The sequence below is a fragment of the Capricornis sumatraensis genome, chromosome 9 (assembly GCF_032405125.1).
Source record: "Capricornis sumatraensis isolate serow.1 chromosome 9, serow.2, whole genome shotgun sequence".
NCBI lineage: Eukaryota > Metazoa > Chordata > Mammalia > Artiodactyla > Bovidae > Capricornis > Capricornis sumatraensis.
In genome coordinates, this window is record NC_091077.1 from 78,725,797 (window position 1) to 78,750,735 (window position 24,939).

At 37.0% G+C, this 24,939-nt stretch overlaps 1 protein-coding gene across 8 annotated transcripts in view; it reads left to right on the forward strand.

Annotated features, from left to right (window-relative positions):
• TENM2 (teneurin transmembrane protein 2) overlaps nt 1-24,939 on the forward strand; it is a 1,060,439-nt gene that overhangs the window by 78,844 nt on the left and 956,656 nt on the right. For 7 of the 8 annotated variants that reach the window (XM_068980696.1, XM_068980697.1, XM_068980690.1 and 4 more), the window contains exon 2: nt 9,217-9,492. In XM_068980696.1, coding sequence (XP_068836797.1) covers nt 9,217-9,492 — 276 coding nt within the window. Of the gene's footprint in view, nt 1-9,216; nt 9,501-24,939 lie in introns of all 8 variants that reach the window. The other variant, XM_068980695.1, reaches the window with a different exon arrangement.

A 24,939-nucleotide genomic window follows, 5' to 3' on the forward strand; every position in this document is an offset into this window, starting at 1 on the left:
AAACACCCATCATAGTAGGAAAATTCATCATATAACTTTCAATTCTTGATAAGACAATTAAATAGCAAATTAGTACCATGTAGAAAAATTGAACATAGGATTAATAATTTGGTTTCATTGAAATATGTAAAAGCTTGCACCTAATAATTAGAGAACATATGTTTCACTCAAGTGGATATGAAAATACTTTTAAAAATTTATCAGGCTATGGAGGAAATTTAAAAATTGTTGGAAAGTATAGTAATATAAAAATGATGCTTTTTAGCTAAATGCAGGTAAATTAGAGCTCAAAACCAGAAATATATACAAAATACCCCAATACATTTGTAAATGCAATAAATAGGTTCGTTAGAGACATTAAAATATTTAGATCTAAGCCACAGTGAAGATGCTGTGAGTCAAAACCTGTGAGATGCATTGAAAGTGGTCCTTAGAGAGAAATATATAGCCTGAAATGTTTACAATAAAAAGGAAAAATGGCTGAACACTGATGGCATAAGAAATCAATTTTTAAACATATGAAAAAAATCAATTGTCTATACTCAAAGAAGGAAAGAGAAAGGGGTAATTTGTGTATATATATATATATGTAAAACCATAAAAATGAGTAAACTGGAAAACATATATAGATAGTAGATAGAACCAGGAAAGCGAAAATTTATTGAAAGACAAAAACAATTGATCATTGCTGAAACCAATCCAGTCAAAAGAAAGCACAAATAGAATAATATCAGGAATTTTTTTTTTTAAAGAAGCATTTTACAAACCCAGAAGAAATTTAAAGGGATTTAAAAATACTTGGATTAATCTGTGCCAACGCATTTGAAGACGTAGATGAAACAGGCATACGTCTCTGGAAAAGCTTATCGCTAGAAAATACATCCCTAGAAAAATATATCCCTAGAAAAATGTATTGCTCCAAAACTTTCAAAAACAACTCAAGAAACATAAAGTGTTAATTCTCCTGTAATTTTTTTTTTTTAAAAAAGTTCCTTCATTGTAAGCCAATGATCATCATATTATCTACATTTGTCGTGTGATTACTGAGTGGCAGGCAGTGTTGTAAGCACTTTGACCTGCCTTATCTAACTCAGTGTTCAAAAGAATCTTATAAAGGCAGGTGCTATTTTTATGTGTATTTATAAAGTAAGTGGAGACTCATCAGAAGTAATTAATTCTAAGAATATATGGTCCACAAGTATTTTTAAAACAGACACTGGAATCCCATTTGAACCCTTGGCTATGTAGGTAGTGACTATTTTACAAGGCTGCTACACTAATTAACTGGAAATCTGTACATAGCAGCATCTAAGACAGTGCCTGCCACCTTCTGAAGCTCTCAGAAAGCATAAGCTAGAACAGTTAGACCATTGCAGTTCACCCACTCTTGTCCTTTGCTTTCTTTATTTTTTCTGATGAACAAAAAACTGAAGAAGCAGAGTCTCACAGGGTCAGATGACTGCATGCCTTTGTAATGCTCTTACATAGGATAACTGATTGCTATAGTTTTTAATACTGGAATTGATTTTTAATCTTGTTGGAATTTTCATCAGCAGAAAAGAGTCTCCAGCAAGCTCTGGAGCATTTCATTTCTATTTATGAACTGGCAGTTGTTCAGGAGAAACTTTTGTTGTAGTCGGCTTTTGGGTTTTCCAAATTGGGCTTTGTTCAGATTGGAACATGAAAATGCCATATCAGAGGAGAAAGCCACGTTCACTTTTGACTTTAAGGGGATAAAGCTTACAGGAAAACCTTGAATACTGGAAACTTTCCTGTCTTCACTAGCCTTTGGTGTTTTTTTGATTTGGAAAGTGTTTATTAACATTGGAATGATTCTGGTTACAAATTTGATAAGTTGTGACATGTCAGAGATTCAGATAGAGACCAAAGTAATAATTCTGCAAATTTAAAAATATTAAAATATGAACATTTTAGGTGCTATACACAAAAGAAAATTTTGATTTGTAAAGGATATTTTTGAAATATAAATATTGGACTTACATTTTATGAATAATAATACATGTACACCTACTCTGTGATTTTAAGCCACAGGATATTTTGTGAACAGTTTTGTCAACATTTGGGAAAATATCTGAATGTGTAAAATCAGATGAACTTTAGAAGGGTATTAAGAGAGAGTTGATGTGAAGAATTTTAGTATACACAAGAATAAAACATTAGAATTCATTAAGTAGCTCCTTCATTGGCTTTCAAAATTGTTACCATTGCATGTACAAATATGTAGATTTTAAATTTGTATGAAAATAGTATTTTAGATAATGTTGGGATTTGTTTTGGATGGAATATTTTGTACCACTTATTCATATCTTTGTGCAAAATTTAAAGTATCAACATTAAATGTAAGGTAATAATTTGGTGATATATTTTGATGAATCAAACCAAAATAAAAGTTGTGTTTTATCTCTTATAATTTCCTATTTTTCCTGATAGCTTTCTAGTTTGCAAAAGCTTATGGCATCAGATTAAATTACTTCACTTTCTGTGATAAAGAGAACTATGGTATTATAATTTGTGTTCTTTTCTTAAATATCTGGTACAAAAATTTGGAGTCAGGATTCATCCCTGACTTTAAAATGTAGAGTCTAACATTTGCTCAAGAAAAGTGACCCATGTTTATTTATAAGAGATTCTCTTTGTCTTAGGATAAATGATCCTAGAAAAAAGGCCACTTCAAAAATGAATCACTGTTTAGAAAGAAGCAATATTTCATATTAAATAGTAAAAATAATTTATTGTGACTTTATCTTGAGAAAATAAGATTGATTATCAAGAGTATATTTTATGTTTAATACAATTTATTATTCCAGATGCACTATAATTATTCAAAAGGATAAAGAATAATTTGTGTGGGGCACAATATACATTTTATGGCACAACTGTATGAGTGTACAATATTTCATCTTTTATTCTGAGTTGCATTTTGCAGCATGATCACAGAGGGCCATATTTTGCAAAAACAAAAATATTTAGATTCATTAATTTTCCAAATGTTAATTTTTTATTAATAATTATTTTTCCTCATTCACATTGAGATTTTCCTGATTCTTGGTATGATGAATGATTTTTTATTGTATCCTGGCTATTGGAAGCATTGTTTCAAAAATATGGATCTTATTTAAATATTGTTTCAGTAGGCCTCCTCTGACACCAAGCCTTGGGAAACAGTGGGACCCTGAGGCTTGACTGGCAGTTGGAGGTGAAAGCCCAGGTTCCTCACATGACTCACTGTGACAAGGCGGGCAATTGGAGTGGCGTGGGGAGGGATGCCTCCTCGCAGAGTTGGGGTTTCTGACTCCCTACTAAGACCCTGCATATACCAACCGGCTTGAGAGGGAGAGGGCTACCTCCTTTTTGACCCCCCTGCCTTCCATCCGTCCTGCCATCCCAACCGTCTCGGTCACCACAGAGGTTCCCACTAGCTAACTGTTTCACACATGGCAGTGCAGCAATCCCAATCTCCCAATGGCTCATTTGTACCATTTTTCTAGAGTTCACATATATGTGTTAATTTGTTTTTCTTTTTATGACTTCACTCTGTATGACAGACCCTGGGTCCATCCACATTTTTGCAAGTGACCCAATTTCATTCTCTTTTATGGCTAAGTAATATTCTATTGTATATGTATGCTTACACACACACACCCACACACACCCACACCCACACCCACATCTTCTTTATCCATCCCTTCTGGTTGTTTCCATGCCCTGGCTATTTTAAGTAGTGCTGCAGTGAACATCGGGGTGCATGTGTCTTTTTGAATTATGGTTTTCTCAGGGTATTTGCCCCAGTGATGGAATCACTGGGTCATATGGGAGCTCTATTTTTAGTTTTTTTTTTAAAGAACCCCCATACTGTTCTCCATAGTGGCTGAATCAATTTACATTCCCACCAGCAGTTGACATTACCATGCCAACATTCATCTTTGTTTTCTCTTAATAGCTTCATTCTGTTAGATCTTGGTTATTTTGTAGTCTTGATTATGATTCTAGTGTTTTTAGTATCACTCTTATTGACTTCATGGGAATCTGCATCTTCACCAGTTTTATAATTTAATCTTAGATCAGTACCATATCATTTCCCATTATCAGCAACTAATTGATGATTGACACTAATATCGTGGTTGATATGAGAAGAGATACTGGTAATAAGTGGGTGGGGATAGGTGGGGATTATTTCATAAATGATTACTATTGACTGTTTTCATGCTACAGCAACTTTTCTTCCCACATGTGAAATTTCTTCTCTTAAACTCAGGGGACTCACGTAGTAAACATTTAGGCCATTACTACAGTTCACTTTTATCTTTCTGCCCTCATAGTAGAAAATCTGTTCAAATCCTGACATTTTCAGTGCTATTTGTATTCACTGGTATTACCATGACATGGTAATTCGGACTCAGCGACATATGTGTTTTTCCTACTTAAAGGTTATTTCAAAGTGTGAGAAGTTGGTAAGAACTTTGAAAATAAAGCCAAGATCACAGTGCAGTGACATATCCTTCTTTAGGATTGTATCCCCAAGTAAAATTAGTTGGTCGAAGGATGACTCCTGAAATCTATTGCAAAATTTTTCTCTAAAAAAGCTTTGGAAAGGATCTGGGTCATATACCGAGGTTATGATTCAAAAGAAGACATGTCCACACTGCTGTATTTAAAATGGATAACCAACAGGGGCCTTCTGTATATTGCAGGGAACTCTGCTCAATGTTATATGGCATCCTGGATGGGAGGGGAGTTTGAGGGAGAACGGATGCATGTATATATATATATATATATAGCTGAGTTGCTTTGCTGTGTACCTGAAATGATCACAGTGTTAATCAGTTATACTCCAATATAAAATAAAAACTTAACTCATAATAAAAGATGACTTAAAGCAAAAGAGACTTATCAACTGAGTTGTTTTTAAAAACTTGTGTTCTGCTATCCTGATCACCTAACAGTTTTTAGACATTGACCTTCTCTCAATGACAATATTCAGACATTCATAACACCTTAAATTATAATAAAATTCCATGATATAATACCATTTATTTTGTGTAATCACTCATTTATACAGATATTGACTCTGGTCTTGACAATGTAATGTGGGACAACACTAACCTGTGTATTGACAACAGCAAAAAAAAAAAAATAATAACTGAGAGGCGCTGGAGACATCATCCACACCCACGTGCATTAGTGATATCAGGGAGGTTGGAAGTAGAGCGAGTGTGAATATGTGTTCCATGAATACTTGAATATTGTGCCTCTTGTTTTATCTTTCTGCAAGATAGTAAACAAGGAATGAAATGTTGACTGCTTTCCACTAGAAATCTTAGCTTGGAGAATCACACAATGACTAGTTTCTCTCTTCTATTCAAAGCTGCCCTGGAGCTTAATAAAGACATAATTATACAAGATGAATTAGAGCCAAATCAGTCTTCCATCAATGAGCAAAGTAAGTGTAAAACAATAAGTTGACATAGTATTAACATCCCCCATACTACTTACATGCTAAGCAGAGTGGTATAACATGAGGGCTTCATGCTTTAAGACAAAATACGTGAAAATTGCTTGTCTAAAGAAATCCATTTGGAGGGATGTTTGGGAAACTGGGTATGATAAGAGCAAATGGGAGGGGTATGGTAGCTTCTCGGTGGAGTAATTCCTAGTCCCTCATGTGTGCCACTAGATGAACATGTGGGCAAGCTGTGACAAAATGAAGGGATGGCCTTTCATGGCTCCCTGTCCCTTTTCTACACAGTGTTTATCATTGTATAGATTGTACTTTTTTATGTGATTCTTTGATTAATGCCCCTTTCCCGATTAGACTATAAATGTCATGACTGTAGCTTTATACTACTCACTGTTAAATCCCCAGTGTCTAGCAGAGCACTAGGAACAATAAATATTTGTTGAATGATTTGATAAATGATAGACCAATCTTTCCTTTCTACCATGTCCATGACTCTCCAACATTATGTTGTTAGGCCAGCAAACTTGAGAAAGGCTTGGTCCACAATCTGCCCCAGAGACTTAAGAGCAAGGTTTTCTCTTCTATGAGTTAGCTGAGAGCAAAAAGGTACTGAACTAGGAATTCTGGGAGACATAACATTTAGGAAGTGTGGTCCCAGTGGAAGATGAAGCCGAGGAGTTTAGAAAGGGATATTTTTGAAGAAACAGTTCTGTTTTTAGAGGAAAACTTGCCTTTCGTAAGTGTGAGCTTAATTTTTTCTGATGAATTTGGTATAAGACCTTCCATTTTCTTCACGATATTGCTTGTTCAGCGTCAGGTTTGTAAGCTTGAAGTTGGAACTCTTGAAGTGTTTTTTCTAACACTGTGGTGACTTAAAAATATATGCAAATTTTCACTGATTGATGAAGAGCTCATGTTTGTTTCAAGTTTAACAGAAAGATATTTTCATTTGTTATCATCAAGTAAATGTTCTAACCAAAGAAAGGGCACTGCATTTATTCCACAGCCCGTCATGTTCTAGGCTTCCTGTCTATGAACTCTAGTACCCAGGTTGAGGAGCACGTGGGCTCCTTCCCTTGCTCACATGGCTGTATCTCTTTTCGTGAGGAGGTCTTTGAAGCCTAGTTCCAGATAATGAGATGTGAAATAGACAATCAGGAATGTTGCCTTAATACATGCACACTCCATTTCAAATGGAATCAAAATTACCACATGTGAAATAAAAACATGTATGTTTTAGTTTGGGCTTCTTTCCTTTAATGAAGGAAAAGGAAGCAGCGTGTCTCATGATCCTCCAGAGTAAACCTGAGCTCAGAAGGCAAGATGGAAGAATGCTCATGTGAAATGACTTTTTTCCAATGACTGAAGCATGAGAAAAACAACAGTATAGAGAGAAATGTTATAATATCAGATATATAGGAACCCATTTGAGTTTTATAGACTACTAAAACTGAGATACACATTTTAGTATACAATTAGAAGATAATACCTAATTGCCAAGGATGCAATCTGAAAGAGAATACATTGAGTAGAGAATTCCAGGCAGCATCATGAAACTCTGCTCAGGGAATAACCAGTTATCACTATGCTGATTGGCAGTGAGCATATCCTTCTTCCCCACACAGGTAGTAGAGTTGGCTCTCCAATGAACAGTTTCACTCTCCAGAGACAATTATGTATAGTATTAGATTTGATTCCATCAACACAGCTAAAGAAGGCTGCAGAAGTCCATTGTGCAATAAAGCCTCAGAATAAAAATACTCAGGTCTATGACAAATTAACTTCATATGAGGTTAATATACACAGTTGTCTGGGGCTTCTTAAAAATAAAATCTGAGAAATGCTATCACGTGTGTAGACATTCATAGTGTTCATTATGTCATGAGTTTGAATAATGAGTGGCTCTAATGTAATCAATAGAGAGAAAACAAACCCATGAGTTTTGTGTTATTTAGGTTTTCTTCATTGATATTAATAGCGTAAGAGTGCATTTCTTCATTATATATTTTTTTCATTGTCCATGAATAGGGGCAGATTTAAATGTCAGTAAGTACAGTGTGTCACATGATTTCATCTAATATGCAGTGAAACCTTAAAATGTCTTTTTAAAAGCTGGCTATTAAAGCATACAAATAGATAGCACATTCACTGTGCAGAAATGTTGCCAGACTGGCTTTTGATCGAGACCATTTGACATTGTAGAGAGAGCATAGACTTGGGATCTACAGATGTAGGGGTGAACCATGGATCTGCCACTTGCCCAGGTGTGACCTTGGAGACAGTATTTAGCCTCCCTGTAAAGTGGTTAACACCTAAACTGCTGTGCTTTTATGAGATTTAAATGAGATAAAGCCTATTAGAGTACCTGGCCCCATGCCCAGCACATGGTAGTGTGAACGTGTTCAATAAATGCTTATTCTTTTTTGCTTCCCCTCAAACTAGGGGTCCATCCCTTTACTTCCCACATGTATATACATTCACTTTCAGTGATAAAACTCACTTGTGGTTTTCAATTGTATTAGCAAAAAGAAATTGATATCATTTAAAAACAGTCTTATATGATATCACTTATATGTGGAACCTGATTTTAAAATAGTACAAATGAACTTATTTACAAATCAGAAACACAGATCTCACAGTCAAATTATGGTTACCAGAGGGGAAATGTAGGGGGGAAGTGATAGACTAAGAGGTTGAGTATATCATATACATACTACTATATATATAACATAGATAACCAATAAGGACCTAGTGTATAGCACAGAAAACTCTACTTAGTATTCTGTAATAATCTATACAGGGAAAAAAATCTGAAAAAGAGGTGGATATATGTATGTATGTATATATACATAGAAAACTGATTCACTTTGCTGTACACCTGAAATTAATGTAAGTTGTAAATCAGCTATACTTCAATGAAAATAAATAAATAAAAATGGACTGACTCCATCCCTACAATTCTGAATTAAGTAACACCTTACCTATACTCACTTGAAAAATAATATTTGGGTGTATATCTTATCACATATAAACCACACAGTGATTCTGAGAGGAATTTAAGAGATTAATACCCAGATTTCACAGAAGAGAAAACTGAGGCTCAAGTTGTTAAAAGAGTTGCCACAAGGGGGCTTAGCCGTGGAAAGCTAGGCTGGTCCCCCGGTCTCCTGGCCACCACTCCCATTTATTGGAGGATTAAGCTTCTTTGGCATGAAGACAGACTGCTCAAGGATCAGATCCAGGTTTTGCTACAGTCTAGATGTGTGACCTTGGGTAAGTCACTTAAGTTCTCTGTTCCTCAGTTTCCCTAATGACATGATTATAGTAATGTTATCATCATCATAAAGTTGTGAACTTTTTAAATATAAGAAAAAAAAATTACAGAATAAAAGATAACCTGGAGCAAACGAAGTGCTTGGTATATATTAGTTCTTATAAAGCCAGTGTTTTATCAGCTACCTGGTGCTACCTAGACAGCAGTAAATAATTAGAAATTTTTGAAATGAAATCTGAACATCCTGTCCTAGGATTAAAATTAATCTCAGTTGTTTATTTTTTTGTTGTTGTAGTTCTCAAATACACCCTAATAGCCTTAATACTCTTGCCTAGCTGTATACTATGGCAAACCTGGTATATTTTTTGAATAGGAAAAACTGTCTGCTTTTTGTAAGAATTCATTTGAAATCTGAAATCATTTCACAAATTTTAATCGGTCTCTTTGTTTGCTGTCACCCTAGGAACTAACTTCACCCTTGCGGAACTGGGAATCTGTGAGCCCTCCCCACACCGAAGTGGCTACTGTTCCGACATGGGGATCCTTCACCAGGGCTACTCCCTGAGCACAGGGTCTGACGCCGACTCCGATACAGAGGGAGGGATGTCTCCAGAACATGCCATCAGATTGTGGGGGAGAGGGATAAAATCCAGGCGCAGTTCCGGCCTGTCCAGTCGTGAAAACTCGGCCCTTACTTTGACTGATTCTGACAACGAAAATAAGTCAGATGATGAGAACGGTAGGCCTGCTTCTTAAATATTTTTTTGAATATTTTGGGGACTGTACCATGTGGGGCTTGGGATTTTTTTTTTTAATAAAGAGGCATATAAAACCATTCATTTTCTTTTAAATCAACCTTGTCTACCTACACTGAGCTGAGGAAAAATAAACCAGCAAACCTCGAACACACAAGAAATGAGGAGAGAATTTTAAAATCTCATTTTGATGATAACACACTATTCAGACATCATCAGTTGGTCTTATTAGCAAGTAAATTACATTGCAAAAGAGGCAACTTGATAAACTATGACCTATACCTAGAAAATGTCCTCTCTCCACAAGTTTCTAGGTCTTTGTATTGATTTCCCCTTCCCAGTAAACGGCAACCTGGGTTATTTTTTTTCATGAAGATCTCTTAAGAATCCTACCTTATCTTAGACTTTCATTTCCAGGCAGCAATGCCTCATATCCGTATTGAAGATCAAACTTGGAACAGATGCTCTGGAGTTTAATAATGACAAATAGGAAGAGACTTGTCTTCAGAGAAGTATTCTTTCTATGTTTACTTTTCTCCTTGGTACCTATGTAGGTTAATGGCTTCCCACACCTTCTATCACAAATCACTATTGCTTATCCCTCCAGCTTTGTAGATGGGTTTTAATGAAACTTTGAAAATTAAATGCTTCCGATCATTAAGCAGTAAATATAGGAAAGCCCAAGCAAGTCATTAAAGAGATAAGGTGCTTATTTGTGGCTTTCTTAGCAACTCAGAACCATGTGGAGCCCAAAACATTTTTTAAAAGATAAATTGCATTAGGTACGGTGGATTTATGGAGAAAACATCAAATGCTATGTGGTTTGTTATGAATAGATTTTGTGTTTGCTAAAAGAATTACCATTAAAATATTTACAAATAGATCAGTTAAGTTTTCTATAAAACATTGTAAACATCTACTAAAGCAGCTCTAAGTATTTTCTTGCATTTAAAAAAAAGAAATTTGCAGGCAGACAGCTTGTTGTAAATGCAAAAGCATAGCTAAATATCATTTAATCCCCAAACCATGTTGAAAATATTAATACATCATATCCTGGGTAAGTCGCGTATATTCAAAAAGATGTCACCATATTGCATTTAAATTTATGTTTAATTCTGAAATAGTTTCTTCTCTAGTGGAGACAAGGGAATGTGTCTTATTATGCCTCAGTTCATGTAGCTAATCAAGGTGTACTCTTAAGGAAAAATCTGCACTTGACTCCTTTTGAATTTTAACAAAATTCTGACACTTGGCACATTCAACACTCTAAAGGTGCTTATTTGATAGGAAATTACTTTTAGAAGTTTTCATAAAGGCATACATTGAATCCATTTACTGATGTACTATTTCAACTTTGGTGTGTGTCAGACATTATTTAAACGCAGGCAGTTTGATTGCCTAATAAATAAAATCACTTGTAATCCAAGAACTTACAGCACATCTTAAACAATGTATTTTAGAAAATATTCTGGTTGGAATTCTCGCTGGTCTCGCAGGATCTATAAAGAATCACCTATACATATTTCTAGAATTTATACTCTTTAAGGTATGTATATACCTCTTTAAAACTCAGATAATGAGGAGAGGTTTCTAGCGAAGCAAAGGGAGCAAAAATACTTGCCTTGAATTTACCTACAAATGTTAGGGAGGAGTGAATTTTACAAGTCAAGATGTATTTGGTAGACCAATAGCAGTCACTTTTTCCCCATATAATTTGAAACACTGTATTCAAACAGTTTTCACCTGGGGCAACTCTGTATAAATCTGAGTCCTGATAGGAAATATCCCTTAAATACAGTGTGATAATTTTTCACAGTAATGCTAGTTCTAATATAGTCAGAATTTCATGAACGTAGATATGCACTTAGAACCAGGAAGCAATTCTTTTGTTCCTGCATTTGGCAGAGCCTGAAAGTGGCTCTGAAGTCAGAGTTCAAGTGAAGGTAATAGATGGTTATTTCGAAACGTACAGATAGAATGTGTTCTTTTTCGCTACTTTAATTTTTACAGGATTTTACATATTCCAATGATAGAGATAATTCAGGCTCTGTTCCTCTTGGGGACTAGAAATAAAAATAAGAAATTGTCCACATAACCTCAGAAATTCCTTAACCAAATAAAAAGCAAGGTGTGAGCTACTCTGCAGACTGAGGTGTTACTTCAGTCAACTTCTTGCTCTTTCTTTTTGACAAATTATTTTTAGCTCACACACAAAAAAATCAATGCGTTTTCACCTGACTGATTTTTTTGAAGTTTGGGAATGTATTATCATATAGATTGACAGTTGGCCCACTGGTTCCATGCCACAGCATGGACACGTACAAAGCCATCATTAACTTCTCACACTTGTGCCCCGCCATGACTTCCTCCATAATAAACACTCTGTCCTTCAGAACCGAATCAATAACCTTTTAGGTATGTCTCTCTTGAAGAGGAAGTAATGGGAATCTACACTTTGAGAAAGAAGGTCTCCAATCTCATTTTATATTTAAGGGTATGTGGACACAGAATGAATCTCTTCTTTGGACCCCATATATTTTTATTTCATTTTTATGGTGCTATCTTGGGGTACAGAGATATTCATAGTTCTTATTTAAAATCTCCCTTAAAAAAAAAAAAACTCCAGTTGTGGTTTTTGCTATGCGTAGGTACCAAATCAAGACAGGTCTCAAAAATCAACTTGACTTTCTATAACATAAAACATGGATCCTACCTTCAAACTCATGTAATAAAAATCGCTGATTACTAACAGTCCTTTGTACCTGCTGCTGTGGCAAAAATGACCTACTAGGAACTAGTAACTTGGAAGTCCCATCACACTGAACACACAGACGAATGTCCTTTTTTTTTTCTTTTTCCCAGTGTAGATTCTTCAAGGTTATCACCACTCACAGCTCTGCATCTTACATACTCCATGGCCACCAAATTAATATTGCACTGTTGGATCGCTTTAAATAGATAAAACGCTAATGTTCAGGTTATTTTATCAGATTCTTTAACTCTATCTTTAAGCTAACAAGGGCTTAGCTAGAAACGGCAGTGTGAGTTGCAAACAGCAAGGCCAAATTTTTGCAGCTGTGAAATTTGACTGCATCTATAGAAAGGGCTTTCCCAGTAACTCTAAATTAGAATCATTCCTTTTTTGGGGTAATAAATGTCCCACTTAAAATATGTCCTCTCCAAGGCCCTTTTTATCACCTGAGTTATGGAGAAAATGGGGCAGTCACTAATACACAAGAATAACTAATTGCCTTCTTAAAAATGCGAAATAGCACACACTGTAAAAAACCTGGTCTACGTACCCTTGACTCCCTTAGGCAGTTTCTTCACCTTGGGGACTTAAAAATATCCTTGAGTTTTTTTTTTCTTTTTTTAAGCATAATTCTAGTTTCAGTTATTTTATTGGAAATCTAGAAATGGAGGGGTGGGGTGGGGGGGGCAGGAGAAAACAAAGAAAATAAGCTGGGCTCTGGGATAGGAAGCCAGATATTATAAAAACAAATCTGACCTTGGATGAAGCTTTAGCAAAAATATCCTTCCTTTGCCCTGTTTGTTTCCACCCAAAGTAAATAAGGACAATGTTCATTTACATCTGTTGTCAACTGGGAAATTTATAATTCTCCTAATATACTTTGAGGTTGAAAATATAAATGTTGGGTTAATTCCATTACATTTCACCAAATGCATTTACAAAGTAAGCTGGCTCTTGGCACATAATGGATTTGTGTAAAGTGTGTTTGTGGAATCCAGATGCTATTAGATTGCGAGTCCTCTTGGACGAGGTCTCTAGTGTTTCTCTCTCTGCTGGAGAACTTGAGCACACCCCGGTATTTGCTGCAGGTTAATAGAGCCTTGAGGTGTGAACTTGGATGGGATGAAGGAGTTCCCTACTCCCAGCAACAGTGTCTATAAATTGGTACCTCAAACTAATGCACTGCATTCACTTGTCATAGGAGGTGGGCTTCTTAAGCTGTCCTTCTTTCCCTTCAAAAACCAGCTCCTCAGTAAATTTTACAATCGAGTGCCCTGTAATTAAACACACCTAAGACCTGCCAGTAGGTTTCTGCCCCACTCTATTCCTCTCACATATTCTTAAATTTATTTTGTGTTTTATGATCCACTCTACTCCTCTCTTCACCACCAGCCCACATGTAAAAATTACAGAGAATGCCTGGAACATATATAAAGTTTTACTATAAGTGCCAGACAACAATAGCCAAGAGCTCATAATTTTGCTCTTCATGAAAGCAAAAATGGTTTGTGTTAGAATAGTTAATGAAGTAACTATAAAAATCATAGGGGAATAATTTGTACTTTTGAGGCTGATATGTAGGTTATTTAACTTCCACAGTAGCTAAAGAAAATATTGCCTCAATCCTTCAAAAACAAAACAAAAACCACACTTTAATCCCTTTTGGATGACCATTATTTCAAATTGTGTTTCTAAGCTTTATCTATTTTTATCCTTGCAAATGTGAAAGAGTAACATTTATAAAGAAGAATGTGAAATGAGTTATCATGGATAGAAAAAAAGTGAAGGACTTGAGAACCAAATGTCACAGTTTCTTAGTCGTTTCTCTTCCTAAATGCAAGGATGATTTGATTGTAATAACCCTGGCCCAATTCCCTGCAAGTCCACATACTAGAGGTCATAGGGGCACCTTATCTTACAATAAGTTATTCAGGGGAGTCCAAAATAAATGATTATCACAATGTTAAAATACAACTGATAATAATACAGAATCAGAGGCAAAATTTAGGAATATCACATCATCACATGGCATAATAGAGAACCAAGAAGCAAAAGGATCAGTGTTTTGCAAATATATCTATATGGGACTTCAGAGATTCAAGTTTTTGGCAAATTAAGCAATGCTTGCATAACTAACGTATTACAGGGTACTTGAAGAAGTATAAGAGTATGTGCCTGATTCCCAGGACTGCATGTTCCAAATTATAAACTTTAGTGGCATGGGTTTTCCTTATTTATATATTTCTTTCCTTTGGTGGTTTCTTTCATGTTTGTTAATGCTCCCAGGGGCTATCAAGCAATGGCTCCATTCAATAAATACAATAAATAAAATGAAGCATTAAGCCTTACTTTTGGCAAGGGCAGCCTTATTATTACACGTGTAATCTCCAGGCCTTCGGGGAGACATTGGGCTTGGTGGATAATCGTTTGCTTTTAAGCTGCTGAGTTTCTCATGTCTGTAGTTTTGCTTCAGTTAAGAGCAAAGGCAGTCACCCGGTGAGCAGCACCATGGTCTTGTCCCTTCCCGATTAGAAGCCTCTTAACTCAGAAGAAAACTCTTAACTTTTTCATTCATTGTTTGGTCATTTTTCAGTTAAGCTGTTGTTTGTCAAGAATCAAGTTAACTTTACAAGTTGGGGGAGAGATGTAACCAAATACTAAGGGCATAAATAAAATTAGTGAAAACTAAGGAAGTTGATCTATGGCTGGATGGCATCACCAACTCGATGGACCTGAGTTGAAGTGAACTCCGGGAGATGGTGATGGACAGGGAGGCCTGGCGTGCTGCGATTCATGGGGTCGCAAAGAGTCGGACACGGCTGAGCGACTGAACTGACTGAAGGAAGTTGATAGCATGTATTTTCTACACACAACTGAATCAGGATGAATTGCTCCGACCCTAAAATCACACCAAAAAGTATTTGAGAAGTGCATATGAAAAGTAATGAGAGATTAGAGTTACCCATTCTAAAAACTAGGGCTTGTGAGTGGAAGGGGGAATTTTCAAGTGATAGACTTGGATTAATAAATAAAACAAAGTGCAGATACGTACTTACGTCTGTATGATTATACACAAACGTAAAAATGTTACTGGTAACATTTTTTGGTTACTAGCTGAAGGAACTGCCTAGAAAATTGTCCTTTCAGGGTTTCCCTAAACTCAACTTCAGGAATTGTAAAGGAATAGAGTGAGTGAGTCATAGAATAGTCATCAATAGCAGAGGGGATGACTATATAGTCTATGAGCCAGATCCTGCTGGTTAGTTATTTCATTCGGTCAGTGCAGTGTTTAAACATTGTATGTTACCAATCCACACTTTAAGAAAGGGAGATTTCATATTAGAAATTTTTATTTTTGGCTTCTCTTCAATGTATAAGACCCAATAGCATTTGTCCAGGTCTCCCTCTGGACAAACAGGCGTAGAAGCAGTAACCAAAGCCGTTCGTGTTAAACCGATGTCTTCTAACTCACCTGGGCTCCCTCCAGGCAACTCCTCTCAGTTAAGGTCTGATTTAGCCTTTGTAAGCACTCGAATGACCAACCTTGACCTTGTGTTACAAACTGTAGGGCGATCAGAGTTCATAAAAGTGTAGAATGAAAGCTAGAAACCGGCCATTGTAGCTTAAGTTAATGTGTTTAGCATAGTAATATCAACTGCTTTTTGTAAGTTTGGCTCATCTGTAGGATGTTTCATTTTGCTTTATCAAATTTCTAAAACAGTTTACAGGGGTTCCAATAAAATGAAATCAAGTGAAAATCAGTTTAGTTTGGAAATTAATAAAGTAACTGTGTGGACTGGGGGATGATAACGTGAGTAATATACAGTTTGTTTCTTCTGAAGTAAATGCCCTGAAGTACTGAAAAATTAAAGTCAGAATCTTTCATTTTAACGCATATATTTAAGTTATTTTAATATAGAAGTGTCTAGATGGACTTTCAGGAAATAAATGAAGGGAGAATCTATTTTAAAAACTTTAGCTACTTCAGCTGATTAAGGAAAACTCAGGCTTTTCAGGCAGAAGCCATTCATTCAAAGAGGAAGAAAATGACTTTGTGGTATGTTCAGTTTTGATCAAGCAAGTAGTTCATAGAGTCTGTTACAATCAAGTGAAAAATAATAAAGGCTAGAAAAGGAAAGTACAGAGGTATGTGAGGACCTCCAGCTCCCCAAGAGAGAAAGACTGCGAGCAATATTGGGTGATGCTGAGTTGGGAAAAAGTGATTCATAAATGATGCTCCATAAACTTAGACACGATTGTCTACAAGTGGATAAGCAGGACACCCAGGTATTACTCAGGGACAACTTAGTCACAGCACAGTATACTCCCAGTTCTCTTTGTATCCTGAGGATATTTGTGAAAGACAAAGTTCAGTTCAGTTCAGTTCAGTCGCTCAGTCGTGTCCGACTCTTTGTGAAAGAGAAAGAGTGATTGAAATACAAGCATGTTTACAAATGGAATGGACTGAAATATTTGAGTTGACTGGAGTCTCCATTCCTGGAGGGTTTTATTGGCATTAGGAGGGTAGAAGAGATCAATACTAAAGTAATACCATTTCTGCTTGTGTTAAACATAAGAAAGCGGGGCATGGATGTACATGGAGAGAGTGGAACACAAGAAGAAATACAAGTTTCCAATAAACAAGAGAAGATTCAGAAAGTATTTATTTAGAGTGTAGTTTATGCAGGAAATACACTGTCATACATTCACTGATCCAATAGAATCCTTGAAATATATTTTTTTTATAAAAATTGGAAGGTAGTGCACGTTACTTAATGCATATTTTTGTACACATGAAGTATATGATGCTGGTAAAACTATGTTCTGTTTAATTCAGCATCAATGAAAAGTAAGCTAAGTAATCCCAGATAAGGAGACACATCAATTTGTGGGGGAGGGATTCAGTTCAATCGCTCAGTCATGTCCAACCCTTTGTGACCCCATGGACTGCAGCACACCAGGCTTCCCTGTCCATCACCAACTCAGGAGCGTACTCAAATTCACATCCTTCGAGTCACTGATGCCATTTAACCATCTCATCCTCTGCCGTCCCCTTCTCCTCCTGCCCCCAGTCTTTCCAAGCATCAGGGTTTTTTCCAATGTGTCAACTCTTTGCATGAGTTGGAGTTTCAGCTTCAGCATCAGTCCTTCCAATGAATATTCAGGATTCATTTCCTTTAGGGTAGACTGGTTGGATCTCCTTGCAGTCCAAGGGACTCTCAAGAGTCTTTTTCAACACCACAGTTCAAAAGCATCAAATCTTCGGTGCTCAGCTTTCTTTAGGGTCCAACTCTCACATCCACACATGACTACTGGAAAAACCATAGCTCTGACTAGGCGGACCTTTGTTTGCAAAATAATGTCTCTGCTTTTTCATATGCTATCTAGGTTGGTCATAGCTTTTCTTCCAAGGAGCAAATGTCAATTTCAGGGCTGCAGTGACAGTGAATTTGGGGCCCAAGAAAAAAAAAAAGTCTGTCACTGTTTCTTTTGTTTCCCCATCCATTTGCCATGAAGTGATGGGACCAGATGCCATGATCTTAGTTTTTTGAATATTGTGTTTTAAGCCAACTTTTTCACCCTCCTCTTTCACTCTCATCAAGAGTCTCTTTAGAGTTTCTTTGTTTTCTGCTATAAGGGCAGTGTCATCTGCATATCTGAGGTTATTGATATTTCTCCCGGCAATCTTGATTCCAACTTGTGCTCCATCCAGCCCGGCATTTCGCATGATGTACTCTGCATAGAAGTTAAATAGAAAGGTGACAGTATACAGCCTTGACATACTCCTTTCCTAATTTGGAACCAGTCTGTTGTTCCATGACTGGTTCTAGCTGTTGCTTCTTGACCTGCATACAGATTTCTCTGGAGGCAGGTCAGGTGGTCTGGTATTCCCATCTCTTTCAGAATTTTCCATGGTTTGTTGTGGTCCACACAGTCAAAGGCTTTGGCGTAGTCAATATAGCAGAAGTAGATGTTTTTCTAGAACTCTCTTGGTTTTTTGATGGTCCAACAGGTGTTAGGGGAGAGGAGTCCTTATTTTATTTCTGAAAAAAATTAAGGAGTCTCTGATGGATGCTCAGCATTATACAAAACTATGCATTCCTCTTTATGCGTCTGTGTTGTGTGTACACGGAGGGGAGTTAGGTTGGGAAGAGGGATGTTATTGAGAGAAATAGGATGGAAACATAAAGAATAGAAGTTGATCGAATTCCAGGGAGTTGGTGTCATAAGATCATTTATGAAAATGCCAGAATGAGTCCTGTAGATATTTCCTAGTGTATAGTTTTAGGAGAAAGAGAAGAGAGAGAGAGGTATGGGCTGATCTTTTTTATTTGAACTCTGTTGGTCATCTTTAAGGCCTCAAGCCACTGTTCCAAGAATACTGTTTTTTCTGTGTAAATCGGAATGCATGTTACTGGGTCCACATTCACTCAGTTCCCATATAAGAACTCTTGCTTCTTGGTGGCACTGAACCAGTTTGAGTTGTCAGAGAAATAATATGTGATTTGGTGGGGAGCTTGATTTATTGTATCATAAGATATATTCTTCTCTGTTTCTCCTCCCTTCCCACAACTGATCTCTTCCCCCAGGACTTCAGCCTCCCACCCAACCCTGCATCTAGAAATGATTACCACATCAATGAACTAATTTCTCAATTCTTTGACAAAACCTTCTTGTTAAAATTAGTAGAATCACATTTCTAAAATGTGATTTGAACATCATGATTCACTGGGTTGCAAAAACAAAATGGAAGGTTTAATTTAAATGTACTTTTATCATTTAAAACTTGTATTTTTGGGTATATTTTGTAGTGCATGTGAAATATTAGTGTATTTAGACACATCCAGCAACAGTTAGAACTGGACATGGAACAAGAGACTGGTTCCAAATATGAAAAGGAGTACGTCAAGGCTGTATATTGTCACCCTGCTTATTTAACTTATATGCAGAGTACATCATGAGAAACACTGGGCTGGAAGAGAAGCACAAGCTGGAGTCAAGATTGCCAGGAGAAAGATCAATAACCTCAGATATGCAGATGACACCACCATTATGGCAGAAAGTGAAGAGGAACTAAAAAGCCCACTGATAAAAGTGGAGAGTGAAATAGTTGGCTTAAAGCTCAACATTCAGAAAACAAAGATCATGGCATCTGGTCCCATCACTTCATGGGAAATAGATGGGGAAACAGTGGAAACAGTGTCAGACTTTATATTTTGGGGGCTCCAAAATCACTGCAGATGGTGATTGCAGCCATGAAATTAAAAGATGCTTACTCTTGGAAGGAAAGTTATGACCAACCTAGATAGCATATTGAAAAGCAGAGACATTACTTTGCTGACTAAGGTCTGTCTAGTCAAGGCTATGGTTTTTCCTGTGGTCATGTATGGATGTGAGAGGTGGACTGTGAAGAAGGCTGAGCGCCGAAGAATTGATGCTTTTGAACTGTGGTGTTGGAGAAGACTCTTGAGAGTCCCTTGGACTGCAAGGGGATCCAACCAGTCCATTCTGAAGGAGATCAACCCTGGGATTTCTTTGGAAGGAATGATGCTGAAGCTGAAACTCCAGTACTTTGGCCACCTCATGTGACGAGTTGACTCACTGGAAAAGACTGATGCTGGGAGGGATTGGGGGCAGGAGGAGAAAGGGACGACAGAGGATGAGATGGCTGGATGGCATCACCGACTCGATGGACGTCAGTTTGAGTGAACTCCAGGAGATGGTGATGGACAGGGAGGCCTGGCGTGCTGCAATTCATGGGGTCTCAAAGAGTCAGACATGACTGAGCGACTGAACTGAACTGAACACACATATATAATACACTAGATAAATGCAGAAATGTATATATTAGAAGTGTATCCAGAATTTTTATGTTGATACATGTATACAACAGTATGTTAAATCACTGTTGTTTTAGGTGTTCTGTTTCCCAGGAGATGAAGTCTAAGCAACAGTCTCGCCTGGGAATACTTGGATAACCGGTTATCTTGTGGCACCCTAATAGATTGTCTTTCTTGTCATTTAGAACTTCTGTACCAATCCTACTTTACTCTTTTTTAATACAATTCCTATTTTCTTCTCTCAGTGCTTGTGTCAACTTTCGGTTCTTTTATGGATAGATAACAATATTTACTTCACTGTTCATTGAAGAAAGCAAGCATCACTGTACATTTATAGAGAAATGAGAATGTAAACATCGTATGCATCAGCTGATGGTGTGCTGATGGTCAGGTATAGTAGGCGCAGCTTCAAGGAGATTGTTTCATTAATAATTAGGTAGTAAATGAGGATTAGAGCTTACATAAGTGGGAATAAGATGACAGATATTCCAAATGAATGAAAAGCAATGTGTGTCGTGGTTGGGGACAGGAAATGGTCCAAGGATGATGGTGATTTTTCAGGAATGTTATCTTCCTCTAAATGCCAACTAAAGCCAGACGAATGGGAACATAGTGATGTCACTGGACAGCAGTAGATACCTAATAGTAGAAGTGTAGGAACCGAATGACCAAGAGCTTTGAGTTGTGTTCTGACTAGGAAGAATTAGAGAATAATTAAAAGTTTATTTGAGTAGGAAATGTAATGTTTTAGGAAACATATGATTAAAGCACACACATACATATGCACACAACCAGTGTTTGGACAGGAAGGTAATAAAATTAGAAGTAGTGATATTAGAGAGAGGAGCTGTAATTTAGATAGGAGGACCCAAGAAATCTCTAGACCACAGAGAATCCTGCTTCTTGATGTTTCAACAGGAAGAATTAAGTTGTCATTAGCATATGAACACTGAATATTTATAGTTAAAATATTAAAATTTGAGAGCATCTGATTTGAATCTCATAGAGAACACTGGATGTTCCCTACAGAGCAATCTATTATGCTTACACATATAGTACAGTATTACATCAGCCAGATCCAGTGTTTATTATTTTTTAATCACATGATTAAATAATAAAATAGCATCAAATATAGCTATGTTTAAGTCATGATATTATCTTTATAGGAACAGTTAGTGTGTTGTAGGTGAACATTAGCTAGGACTATTCCTCGTTGATTATTAGTTTCTTGAAGATTATCTCTGCTTCTGTATTGAATATATTTTATATTTCTTGTTGCTCTTCTGAAGTCATATTTTCATGTAATTTGTTAAACTTCTGTAAGTGTTGTTTCACTTTTCATCCCTAATCTTTTATATTTTTATCTTCATTTTTTAAAAAAATCAGGCTATAAAGAGATACATTTATTTTTTTTCTTTCAAGCTTTCTATTTGTCCTTATAATTTTCTCTAAATTATTTCTTTTTCATAAAGTTAATTTCATAATTCTCTCATCTTAATATTTGGAATTTATTTTGTTCTTCTGCTAGCATTTTAAGGTGGGTATTGTATTTAGAAAGAACATTGTTTTAGTAACAGTAAATAAATTTACCAGGTGCCAGAGGATTTGATACACAGTGTTGTCCTCTTCATTGCTTTCTAAAGAGTCTCAGCTACTTGGACTCTCAAAAGGGACTCCTAATGCTACCATTTTTTCTTTAGTACTAGTAAAGGCTTTAAAAAACAAAAAACAAACAAAAATGCCAATTTTTGGTTAATTCTTTATAGTGTCCAAGGTGAAATATATATATATAGTATTAACATATATTCACTCATAATATATGTATATAAATATCAGTTCAGTTCAGTCACTCAGTTGTCTCCAACTCTTTGCGGCCCCATGGACTGCAGCACAGCAGGCTTTTCCATCCATCACCAACTCCCGCAGCTTACTCAGACTCATGTCCATCAAGTCGGTGATGCCATCCAACCATCTCATCCTCTGTCATCCCCTTCTCCTGCCTTCAGTTTTCCCAGCATCAGAGTCTTTTCCACTGAGTCAGTTCTTCACATCAGGTGGCCAAAGTATTGGAGTTTCAGCTTCAGCATCAGTCCTTCCAATGCATATTCAGCATTGATTTCCTTTAGGATTGACTGGTTGGATCTCCTTACAGTCCAAGGGACTCTCAAGAGTCTTTTCTAACAATACAATTCAGAAGCATCAATTCTTCGGCACTCAGCTGTCTTTATATTCCAACTCTCACATCCACACATGACTACTGGAAAAAAAAAAAAAAAACCAGCTTTGACTAGATGAACCTTTGTTGGCAAAGTAATGTCTCTGCTTTTTAATATGCTGTCTAGGTTGGTCATAGCTTTTCTTCCAAGGAGCAAGTGTCCTCTAATTTCATGGCTGCAGTGATTTTAGAGCCCTAGAAAATAAAATCTGTCACTGAATTATATCCCCACTTATCTGCCATGAAGTGATGGGACCAGATGCCATGATCTTAGTTTTCTGAATGTTGAGCTTTAAGCCAACTTTTTTACTCTCCTTTTTCACTTTCATCAAGAGGCTCTTTAGATTTTCTTCACTTTCTACCATAAGGGTGATGTCTCTGCATACCTGAGGTATTGATATTTCTCTTGGACATCTTGATCCCAGCTTGTACTTCATCCAGTCCAGCATTTCACACGCTGTACTCTGCATATAAGTTAAATAAACAAGGTGACAGTATACAGCCTTTGCATACTGCTTTCCCAATTTGGAACCAGTCTGTTATTCCATGTACAGCTATAGCTGTTGCTTCTTGACCTGTACACAGATTTCTCTGGAGGCAGGTCAAGTGGTCTGGTATTCTCATCTCCTGAAGAATTTTCTACAGTTTTTTGTGATCCACACAGTCAAAGGCTTTGGCATAGTCAATAAAGGAGAAGTAGATGTTTTTCTGGAACTCTTGCTTTTTCAATAATCCCATGGATGTTGGCAGTTGAATCTCTGGTTCTGCTGCCTTTTCTAAATCCAACGTGAACATCTGGAAGTTCATACTGTTCATGTCTGTCTTGGAGAGTTTTAGCATTACTTTGCTAGCATGTGAGATGAGTGCAATTGTGTGGTAGCTTGGACATTCTTTGGCATTGCCTTTCTTTGGGATTGGAATGGAAACTGATCTTTTCCAGTCCTGTTGCTGCTGCTGAGTTCTTCAAATTTGCTGGCATATTGAGTGCAGCACTTTAACAGCATCATTTCTTAAAATTTGAAATAGCTCACCTGGAATTCCATCACTTCCACTAGCTTTGTTCGTAGTGATGCTTCCTAAGGCCCACTTGACTTCGCATTCCAGGATGTCTTGCTCTAGATAGTGATCACACTATCATGGTTATCTGGCTCATTAAGATCTTTTCTGTATAGTCCTTCTGTGTATTTTTGCCACCTCTTTTTAATATCTTCTACTTCTGTCAAGTCCATGCCATTTCTGCCCTTTATTGAGCCCATCTTTGCATGAAGTATTCCCTTGCTATCTCTAATTCTCTTGAAGAGACCTCTAGTCTTTCCCATTCTATTGTTTCCTCTATCTCTTGGCATTGATCACTGAGGAAGGCTTTCTTATCTCTCCTGGCTATTCTTTGGAACTCTGCATTCAAATGGGAATATTTTTCCTTGAAATGGCAATCCACTCCAGTATTCTTGCCTGGAGAATCCCATGGACGGAGAAGCCTAGGAGAAGCCTAGTAGGTTACAGTCCACAGGGTCGCAAAGAGTTGGACACGACTGAGTGACTTCACCTTCCTTCACCTTCCTTTGCCCTTAGCTTCTCTTTTTTTCTCAGCTATATGTAAGGCCTCCTCAGACAACCATTTTGCCTTTTTGCATTTCTTTTTCTTGGGGATGATCTTGATCCCTGTCTCCTGCACAATGTGACAAACCTGTGTCATAGTTCTTCAGGCACTCTGTCTATCAGATCTAATCCCTTTAATCTATTTGTCACTTCCACTGTATAATCATAAGGGATTTGATTTAGGTCATACCTGAATGGTCTAATGGTTTTCCCTGTCTTCAGTTTAAATCTGAATTTGGCAATACAGAGTTCATGATCTGAGCCACAGTCAGCTACTGGTATTGTTTTTGCTGACTGTATAGAGATTCTCCATCTTTGGCTGCAAAGAATATAATCAGTCTGATTTCAGTTGACCATATGGTGATGTCAACGTGTAGAGTCTTCTCTTGTGTTGTTGGAAGAAGGTGTTTGCTATGACCAGTGCATTCTCTTGGCAAAACTCTGTTAGCCTTTGACCTGCTTTGTTTTGTACTCCAAGGCCGAATTTGCCTGTTACTCCAGGTTATCTCTTGACTTCCTACTTGTGCATTCCAGTCCCCTATAATGAAAAGGACATCTTTTGGGGGTGTTAGTTCTAAAAGTTCTTGTAGGTCTTCACAGAACCATTCAACTTCAGCTTCTTCAGCGTTACCAGTTGGGGCATAGACTTGGATAACTGTGATACTGAATGGTTTGCCTTGGAGACGAACAGAGATCATTCTGTCATTTTTGAGACTGCATCCAAGTATTGCATTTCAGTCTCTTTTGTTGACCATGATGGCTACTCCATTTCTTCTGAGGGATTCTTGCCCACAGTAATAGATATAATTTAATGGTCATCTGAGTTAAATTCACCCATTCTTGTCCATTTCAGTTCACTGATTCCTAAGATGTCGAGATTCACTCTTGCCATCTCCTGTTTGACCACTTCCAATTTGCCTTGATTCATGGACCTGACATTCCAGGTTTCTACGTAATATTGTTCTTTACAGCATCGAACTTTACTTCCATCACCAGTCACATCCACAACTGGGTGTTGTTTTTG